Source organism: Penaeus monodon, chromosome 13 (genome assembly GCF_015228065.2).
Source record: "Penaeus monodon isolate SGIC_2016 chromosome 13, NSTDA_Pmon_1, whole genome shotgun sequence".
Classification (NCBI taxonomy): Eukaryota; Metazoa; Arthropoda; class Malacostraca; order Decapoda; family Penaeidae; genus Penaeus; species Penaeus monodon.
In genome coordinates this window covers 17,703,842-17,713,841 of record NC_051398.1, presented here as the reverse complement: position 1 = coordinate 17,713,841, position 10,000 = coordinate 17,703,842, and the positions used below count along the sequence as shown (strand labels likewise).

Here is a 10,000-nt window from a genome sequence, read left to right as displayed (position 1 = left end):
TGTGTGTGTGTGTGCAGGCGCGCGCGTGCGTATGTGTGTGCCTGCAATAGTAACTTGAAACTCGAGTATTTGATCTAATCCATGCTCTTGCATTTCATCTTACTGTGGGATTTCCAGTTCTTCATATCGTATGACTAAGAGGATTTGCAAACTGATTTCTCGAGTCGACCTCCTTTCCGTGTGTCCATCTCCTTTTATATCCTTTGCTTTCCCATTTATTGCGTTTCTTTCTTGCCTATCTTTTTATTGCCCCTCGCTCTCCTTACGCTCGCTGTCCCTGCCCTCCCCACTTAAAATGTTTAATTACCTTGATCAAACTCGTAATGCTTTCCTTAGCCTCATTTCGCGGGGCGCCGCGAGGCCGGCGTTGTCCCCCTTGCTTCGTGAGCGATGATTTCCGCTGCTGTACCTTGCTGCCCCTCACGGCCCTTTTCTAATGACTTATTTTTCTTCGTTGCAGATGTAGTGTTCGTGTTGGCATGAGCTCGGTGCCAGGGGTGAGCCACGCCCACACCGAGGCCGCCCACTCCGCCCACCACCACCACCACCACCACCACCACAGCGCCCGCCCATTCCAGCCGTACAACTGCCTGCCGGAGACGATGGAGCTGGGCGAGGGCTTAACGGGTCGTCTGTTGGACACCCACAACCTGCTCTTCGGGGACGGCTACTCCGACACGCTGTCCTCGCGCCTCGTCGGCGCCGACGGAAACAGCGCTTACCGCCCCTGGGAGGCGGACCACCCGGCGGACCACCGCCAGCCCGACCATAGACTGCACCCGTTGGCGGTCTCGTCGGCGCCCATCCAGGTTCTCACTCACACGCCTGCGGTTCCAACGGCGTCGAACCAGATGTCACACTATGGCCACACGATGCCCACGTACAGTGACTCCTTCGGGGCGGGGCCCCCTGCCCACCACGTGCCGCCTCAGCATCCTGTGCCACACAAGCTGCCGCCCTTCGCTGCCTTCAGCCCGGACCGCAGCGTGGGCAGCACCACGCCCTCGCCGTTGCCCTCCTTCAACACGCTCCCGTCGCCGCACTCGCGCTACCCGCTGGTGCCCGCGCCCGTGCAGGCCAGGGAGATCCCCACCATCCAGCAGCAGATGATGGACGAGCGCCACATCCGCATGTTCGAATCCCCGCAAGGCAGCGACCCTGCGCCCTCCTCCACCACGCCCGCACAGGCTTCCCCCAATACACAGCCGCCCACGGGCTCCGGTGGAAGCGGTAGCAGCTGTAGCAGTGGCAGCAGTAGCAGTAACAACAGTAATAACAACAACAGCGGCCCCCAGCAGCAGCAGGGGCAGCAGTCCGGATCCTACGACAACAGCCCGTCGTTGCTGCGGCTCGAGGGGTCCGTCCGCGTGGGCGTGAAGCGGGCGGGTCGCGCGGGCTCCCTCGAGAGCTCGGAGAGCGACGCGTCCGTGTCAGGCACGGAGAACAGCGGCCAGGTGTCCAGCGTGTCCTCCACCGCCGTCAACAACTCCGATGCCTCCAACACCCCCGCCGGTATGGGCGCCTCCGCCTCCGTGCCGTGTTCCGAAGGGGGATTCCGCCCCCCACCACCCCAGCAGCCGCCTCCGCCGCAGGACGACCCGCCAGAAAAACCTGTGAAGAAAAAGCGGAAACGATGCGGCGATTGCGTAGGCTGCCAGCGGAAGGACAACTGCGGCGACTGCGCCCCTTGCAGGAACGACAAATCCCACCAGATCTGCAAGATGCGACGATGCGACAAACTCACCGAGAAGCGGGTAAGTACCGAAGCCTCGTTTAGCTGTAGTGGTAGCCGTCGCCACGTTTTCTATTGATGTTGAGAAGTAGTTCCCAGACCCAAGTGTTTTGCGAAGACCGGTGCTGAGCATCCCAGAACAATTAAGCATAGAGGGTTACATGCGTCCTTGTTAATCATCGCGACTAAAGAGAGCTCAGTACTAAGGATCCAGTGATTACGTCACTGCCTCTTTCACAACCACGCAAGCCGATGTTTAACCAAGGCAGATAAGATAGAGAGTAGTGAGAGGAGAAGGAGATAGAGACGGCAAGGTTAATTTTCTTTTTGCGACTGCCATGAATCAAATTAGAAATACAAGCATATACACACATTCACTTGCGTACAAACATTTACTCTGTGCAAACACTTGTATATTCGCAACACCCCGAGCACGCATGCACCTACACTTGTAGGCTTATCTAGAGAAGGAAAGACGGAGGAGAACATCGAGAAAAGGGACGAACATACTGTAGGCGCACATCCTTCATCGGCCGAGAGGAGAGCATGACCCAGGCGGCACAGGTGTTATGGCGGTGAGTCAGAGTAAACGCCGTGCTGGGTGGGTAGGTGGGTTGGATGCCTTACGCAATGAACCGTTACGCTCTTCTTGAGAATGTTGTCATTAACGAATCTGATTAGAGAACACCTCAGCGGACGGCCCCTCCCCCGGGCACCCTCCCCTCCCCCGCCACGGACAGCAGTGGCCTTGTCGAAGACTGTTGGCACTCACATCAAGCCATTGTTGCTCGAGCAAGCACACCTGCGCATGGGCTCCTTGAGACGCCCCCTCCCCCCCTCCCGCCCTTGAAGTACCTGGGCGCTGCCGCGTGGGTGCAGCGATGAGGAAGCCCTTGTGAGGTCTCGGTGAATCAGCCGGTCCTCGGGAGGGGGCGACCCAGGGCGTGAGGGCCGCCCTTGTGCTGGGGCTGCCGTGAGTCATCCCCGGGTATCCTTGTGACTCACGGAGGACGAGGAAGAGCAAGACAGGAGCCGGACTGTTGCGGGGGGGGGGAGATAAAGGGAGGAGGGAGTGGAGAATTGACGGAGGAAACAGAGGACAGCGATCAAGGGCGGGAGATTGCACACGCAAACACTCAGATATGCAACACACACATCGGATATTATATAGATAGATAAGATATATATATGCAAATATAGATGTATTTATCCATAGACATTGTGTGTGTGTGTGTGTGTGTGTGTGTGTGTGTGTGTGTGTGTGTGTGTGTGTGTGTGTGTGTGTGTGTGTGTGTGTGTGTGTGTGTGTGTGTGTGTGTGTGTGTGGTGTGTGTGTGTGTGTGTGTGTGTGTGTGTGTGTGTGTGTGTGTGTGTGTGTGTGTGTGTGTGTGTGTGTGTGTGTGTGTGTGTGTGTGTGGATCTGGAGTAGAATCCAGACCGCCAGGTGAGGAAGCTGGCTTTAATAGGGCCTTTGCGCTGGAACTCTTCGTGTCGCAAACAATAAAACGGTGTTAGATTATTGAAATTATAGGGGAGCAGCGAAACCACACATACTAGATCGGGAAGGGGAAGAGGAAGTCGGGGGGGGGGGGCAACGGTTAGAAAGGTCTGCGTGCGATTTGTCAACTATCAGGAAGGGATTATTGAGCGGAATGACAAGAGGGACTTCCTCCGTTTTTCGGTCATTTTGAGACATGGGATAAGTTATACTCTCTCTCTCCTCTCCTCTACTCTCCTCCCCTCCCGTCTCCTCTCCTCTCCTCTCCTCTCCTCTCCTCTCCTCTCCCTCCCCTCCCCACCCCTCCCCTCCCGAATCGCAGCAGTTGCGAATCCTCTCCGCCGCCTTCCTTTCTCTGCTTCACTCCTCACAGGCCCAGTCGCCCCCCCCCCCCCAACGGCGGCGACACCACATCCGCGAAGCCCCTCACTCGCGCCTCCTTCGTCAGCTGGGCCTTCCCACGGCGTGCCCCCGGCGGGAGTGTCGCGGGTCGCGCTTAGGCGGGGGAGCCGGCTGTCGTGGATATTAATGGCGTTTAATTCCCTCGTAATGATTTGTGATGACCCGGGCGATTTGGGGGGTTTTAGGTCGGGGAGGGGGGGGGCTTTTTATTTTGTTTTCATTTTGTTTTAATTCCCTTTTCATTGGCCTCCTGGACGTTATTTATACGTCAGTCTGTGTTTCATGTATCGGTTTCTGTGCGCGCGCGCGCATGTCCGTGTGTGTGTGTGTGTGTGTGTGTGTGTGTGTGTGTGTGTGTGTGTGTGTGTGTGTGTGTGTGTGTGTGTGTGTGTGTGCGTGTGTGTGTGTGTGTGTGTGCGTGTGCGTGCGCGCGTGTATGTGTGCGTGAGAGAGAGAGCCAGCAGTGTGTGTTCGCGCATGTGAGTGCACGTGCATGTTAACCTAACGTCCGATTGTTTCGGTTAATGCGTTTTGTAGGCGGGTGATTTCATTAATTATTTTTTCCGTTTTATTTTTTTTCCGAGGGATTCAGAGGTTATGTCTGGCGTAAATATAGGGAATTTAATTTGATGAAAAGCTCACAGAGAGAGGGTGGGAATAGAAGGGGCGTGGTGGGAATAAAGAGAAAATATTGCTAATGGCTAGAGTTGCTTCGTTTTGTCAAAGTCTTACTTTCTTGAATTTAATTGAAGCATTTACGATTATCCTTAGTAAGAGAAAAATAAAACAACAAAATCTATGAATTGCAAGATGCAAAACACCTTACTTCAATGTTTATAAATTACACTTACATCTGCATTTCCTCGCATCCTCGCAGTTCGAGCTTTTCTCTTCGAAGCTTTACTGTTTCGAAGCTTGAATTTTGGTTCTGGAGGGATTGTGTGCTCAAATCGCGTTTCATTTTAAACTTCCAATTGATTTTGTGCCTTTTTTAGTTGCTGTTTTGTAATACATTTGTTTTATTCCATCACACTATTGGTTTTATTCTGTTTATTTATAGTTACGCTTGCATGTTATTCTGTTTATATTTGCGTTCATATTTTATTTCATTCGTATTTACATTTCATTTACGTTTTCATATATCATTTAATTTATACGTACGCATTTATATCGTTTTTTTTATTACCATATTCATAGAAGCGCGTGTTTTTGTTTTCCGCATCCCGTAAGCCGCGAGAATTCCCAGTGACGCGCCTCCCTTTCGCCGTCACAGCCGCGGCCACTTCCCAGAACCTGCTACTCTAGATCAGCGCCATTGGCCACTTCCTTCGGAGCCTGATCTGAGGTTTTGTGGTTGTGGTTGTAATTGTATTTGTAACTGTGGCGGTTGTGGTAGCTTTGATTGAGGTTGTGGCGGTTGTGTTTAGCCGAGGTTCTGATCGTTGGTGTGGTTGGGATTGTAGCTGATGCTGTGATTGTGAATGGGACTGGTGATGTTGATGTGACTGGTTGTTGCCGTAATGACGTCCGCGATTGTTAGGTTATTTTTTTGGATTTTATTTTTGTTTACTTTCCCTTTCCCTTGCCCGCCCCTCTTCCCCCTCGCCCCCTAGCTCTTCGGGCGGGCTGTTTCCGTAAGTGGGCGCCCGTGTTTGCCGCTCGCCTCATGACTGTTATGAATATTTCAGGCCAAGCACGACAGGCTGTGGCGGGCTTGTGGGGGCGAGGCTGTGGTCAGGCTTGGAGGTTCTAGGGCTGGGTTGAGGGGTTTAAAGGCGAGGGAGAAGGGTTCTAGGTGTCAGCTGTGGAACGGAAGATATATATACGTTTGTGTGTGTGTGTGTGTGTGTGTGTGTGTGTGTGTGTGTGTGTGTGTGTGTGTGTGTGTGTGTGTGTGTGTGTGTGTGTGTGTGTGTGTGTGTCAGGGGCTAATATCTATATATATACACTTTTTTCCGGATTGTCATTCATTCAGCTGGGTGAAAGGCAGGGCAGGAGAAGCCGTAAGCCCGGCGTCTGAAGGACTTCATGTGTCACTCGAACGACTTCGGAGGAAAGAGGGAGAGGGCGGCAGGAGGGAAGGAAGGTCTTGAACTCCGTGAACCCCAAGCGGCTTACAAGCGACCTTACAGCAAGCGTCGGCAAAGCCCTGAATGGCATGCAACTCCTCAAGTGCTACAGGTTACTCTAGCATTAATGGAAACGCCGCAAAACCGGTTCTTCGCCTCCCCTAAAACCGGTTGTGAGGGAGTGTGGAGGTTTAGGGGGGTCGGGGGGAGAGGAGGGGGCGCTATCCTCATGTTGACTCCCCCCCTCTCCCATACTCATCCTCTTTTCTCCCCCCTCCCCCCCACACCTATTCCTCCTCGTGCTGCCTACCTCTGTATCTTTATAGAAGGTCGTTGGTTAGTTTATGGTCGTAGCAGAGTTGCTCGTATCGAGTTGTAGGGGGCCGAGGGAAGGGGCGGGCGGAGTCGGGCTGGGCGTTATTTTCCGAGTTTAATGACTTCATTAAGTAATTAATTAACCGGTGAGATGATGTTTTCCGTACGCCTAAGATAGCTCAAGTTTAAACTCCGCGCGTCTAGTTGGAAATGTATTGAATTCGGAGGAGTTAGATGGAGAAACGGCGGAGGGGGAGAGGGCGGGGTGGGGGGAAGAGAGGTGGGGAGGGGAAGGGGAAAGGGGAGGGGCGCAGGAAAAGACTTGCAGCGATAAGAAGTAACGAGGGAGTTTGATGGCTGATCCCGCCGCAGTCACCGTGGCTTTATTACGCCGATATTGATTTGCGAGTGTATGTGTAAGGTTTTATTGATTCCTTTTTTTTTCTTTTTTTCTTTTTTTACATTGGAAAGCGATACACAAAGCGATGCACATACATCGATACTTGTTCATCTCTCTTTTTATCAGACTTCATAGACCTGACATGTTTACATTGCACATGGGGTTCGTTCATATGCAGCCAAGCATGTGCATGTAGCACCAAGCTTCCTCATGTGTTAACTCGTTAATACAATATCACAATAGTACGCCACACTCATTCTAATACAACTACAGTAGATACAGTCGTAGCCCCCCCTCTCCCCTTTGCACCCCCTCCACACCCCTCTTCGCAACTCCCCTCGATCCGCCCCGCCCTGCTACCGAACCACTAACTACCACTAACTATCCACACGGCTGTTACAACCTAAACTCGATGGCCGCTAACTACCAAGCGACTCTCATTGTGATAAATCTGTCCCCATCTGGCGGGGCCATGGGTCGGGTTGGGGGGGGGCGTGGTGGGGGGCCGCAAGGATCCCTCGCCATACTCAATGGATAAATCGACCTTCGACCGGACATTGCCGATCAGGGAGTAATATTTTTTTTATTGTTCTTGTTACTCGTAATGCAGTATTACTGGCCGTTCTGGCCTTCCAAGATATCGTCGGGTGTTTTCGCTCTTCGGTTTCCTCTCCTGGTATGCGTTGGCGGAGGAGGCATTCGTTTGTCGTCCTTCATGATTCGGTGTCCGAATGGGATGCGCGCAGGCGGTGCTGGGGATTGTGTGATCGGACGCTGGTCAGAGATTGATTCACAGAGACGGTCCGCGGAGAGTGAAGCCGTTCGCTGCCTAGTGTTTTCGGCAACTTTTATCCCGATGGTGTGAGTTGCAGTCGATAATGCGGCTGCTGTAAAGCCCCTTTTCCCCTTGTAATTGACCGTAAACTGGACCTAATCGAATTTTGGAAATGGATGGAACTGACAGCGTAATTTGGTCGGGTGACGCGGCTTCGTTGTCTTATGAAGCATGGGAGGTTCGGCTTCGTGTCCAAAAATCAATGGAAGAACATGGAAGAGTCGTGTACATATAATATTTCACAATCTCTCTCTCTCTCTCTCTCTCTCTCTCTCTCTCTCTCTCTCTCTCTCTCTCTCTCTCTCTCTCTCTCTCTCTCTCTCTCTCTCTCTCTCTCTCTCTCATACAGATTTTATGTATGTATATAAACATATATATACATATATATATCATAATAATATATATAATTATAATATATATATATATATATATATATATATATATTATATGATATATATATATATATATTTTATATATATATATAGTAATATATATATATATATAATATATATATATATATATAATATATATATAATATAATAATATAAATTAATATATATATATATATTATATATATATCATATATGCATATATATATCATAATACATCATAATCATAAATATAAATATACATATCATACTCATACTATACATAATACATCATACATCATAAACATACTACAACATACTACATACATATACATACATACATACATACATACATACATACATACATACACACACACACACACACACACACACACACACACACACACACACACACACATATATATACATATATACACATATATATACACACAATGCGCTCCCTCCCTCCCTCCCTACATCCATTCATGCTCTCTCTCTCTCTCTCTCTCTCTCTCTCTCTCTCTCTCTCTCTCTCTCTCTCTCTCTCTCTCTCTCTCTCTCTCTCTCGTCATATATTAACAGCATTTCCTAGAAGGATCTATTGTACAAATAGTTGGATCGACAGCTTCCTGGCTTTCCAAGAATTCGATTTTTCACTCTACGAGAATTTTAAAGGAATACTTTATTTTCTCTTGACTCTGTACAGAGCAGCCTGATTTAATGTTGGCAGCATTGCAAGTTTTGGCATCAGTGTGCTGTATTGCTGTATTAATCATCTAGTGAAGCATTTCTTTGGATTTGACCAGAACAGATGCTGTTTGATCCAACCCAATGGCGGACACCACCGTCGTGTCCATTAGGTTGATGAGGCCTTCACTTTATTATGGAATTTACGACCTAATCGTCACTAAGACTTTGGATAAACATTAGGCCCAGCACAGGAACCCCTGACGCGTCGCTACGTTCGAAAGCCCTATTTTACCATGGTTAGAATCTCGCCTTTGTGGGTCTGGGCACGTGCGCCTACGGTTCGTTTTCATTTTTATCCCTACCTCAGATTCGACCTTAGAGTCCCGTTTCAGACGATCGATAAAGCGCGAGCCTCCATACACTAAATTGCGTGTGGCGCAGCAGTCATCGGCGACGCGTCCGGAGACCCTGCTGTGGCTCCAGCCTGTCTCAACGATGTCCGTACATCATGTATGGTCTGTTCATGTATGGTGTTTGGTCTTGCAAGTTGGTGTTTAAGACACACTGGCGAAATGGTCGCCTAGCTTTCCCTACTATACCACGCCTCGGTTTGTTGATATTTATAAGGATTCGCCTAATCTTGATTCATCCTTCAAAATTCCCTGTCGTCCCTCCCAGCAACCCGATGTTGCACGTTTCATCTGCCCTCGTTTCCCCTACGCTCCATACTGACGTAAGCACCCTCCCCCCTTCCTCCGGGGCCGGTAACCCCCCCCCCTCTGCAAGCCGACCCCACCCAACCACCCACCGAGCTTACCCCCCCCTCTCTACCCAACCTCACCCTTCACATACATCCACATTGAATCCAGCCCTCGGACCCTCCCCCTCCCGTGCCCCCACACCCGTCGACCAAATTGCACCCCCTTTCCTTTTATTAGGGCGTAACATGGAGGTAAATCTTAATTAGTGGGTGCCACGCTACGGAGATCTGCTAAGGTAGGCAGTGCCTCCTACGCCTAACTCGTAGGCTGTGCCTGCTTGAGAGAGAGAGAGAGAGAAAGAGAGAGAGAGAGAGAGAGAGAGAGAGAGAGAGAGAGAGAGAGAGAGAGAGAGAGAGAGAGAGAGAGAGAGAGAGAGAGAGAGAGAGAGTGAGAGTGAGAGAGAAAGAGAGAGGAAACACTGGAAGAACAAAAAGAAAAATACATCGTGTTTCTAAAACTAAAGAAAAACAGGTCTAATAATACTGGAGACATTCCAGGACAGTGAAGCTTTAGTTTCGAACTAAACGGCAGAATAAACCATTCCTCGGCAGGCGCCTTCGAAGCAGCTTCTTGTTCGCTTTAATGATTAAAAGCCCCGGAGACTCGAGCCAAAGAAAGTTTAACGATAACATTTGCTTTGACGAAACTATTCCATGATTCTAATTTTCCTTTCTCATTACTTATTTTTATTTTATTAAAAGGTACAAGTTCTAAAATCTTGCTCTAAATCGTCATTATGAGTTTGAATTTTAGAAAATATTTAATACTGATTTTTTTTTCGAAAATGAAATCAACATTCACCGCCATCTTGCACTCCTCCTCCTCCTCCTCCTCCTCCTCCTCCTCCTCCTCCTCCTCCTCCTCCTCCTCCTCCTCCTCCTCCTCCTCCTCCTCCTCCTCCTCACCCATACCCCCTGCGCGTGAAGCCCC

General features: G+C 49.9%; 1 protein-coding gene across 1 annotated transcript in view; it reads left to right on the top strand.

Annotated features, from left to right (window-relative positions):
- The window catches only part of LOC119580173 (DNA N6-methyl adenine demethylase-like), a 170,020-nt gene that overhangs the window by 76,799 nt on the left and 83,221 nt on the right, over positions 1-10,000 (top strand). The window contains exon 2 of the mRNA XM_037928151.1: positions 461-1,754. Within this exon, the coding sequence (XP_037784079.1) occupies positions 480-1,754 (1,275 nt within the window). The 5' untranslated portion in view covers positions 461-479. The remainder of the gene's footprint in view (positions 1-460; positions 1,755-10,000) is intronic.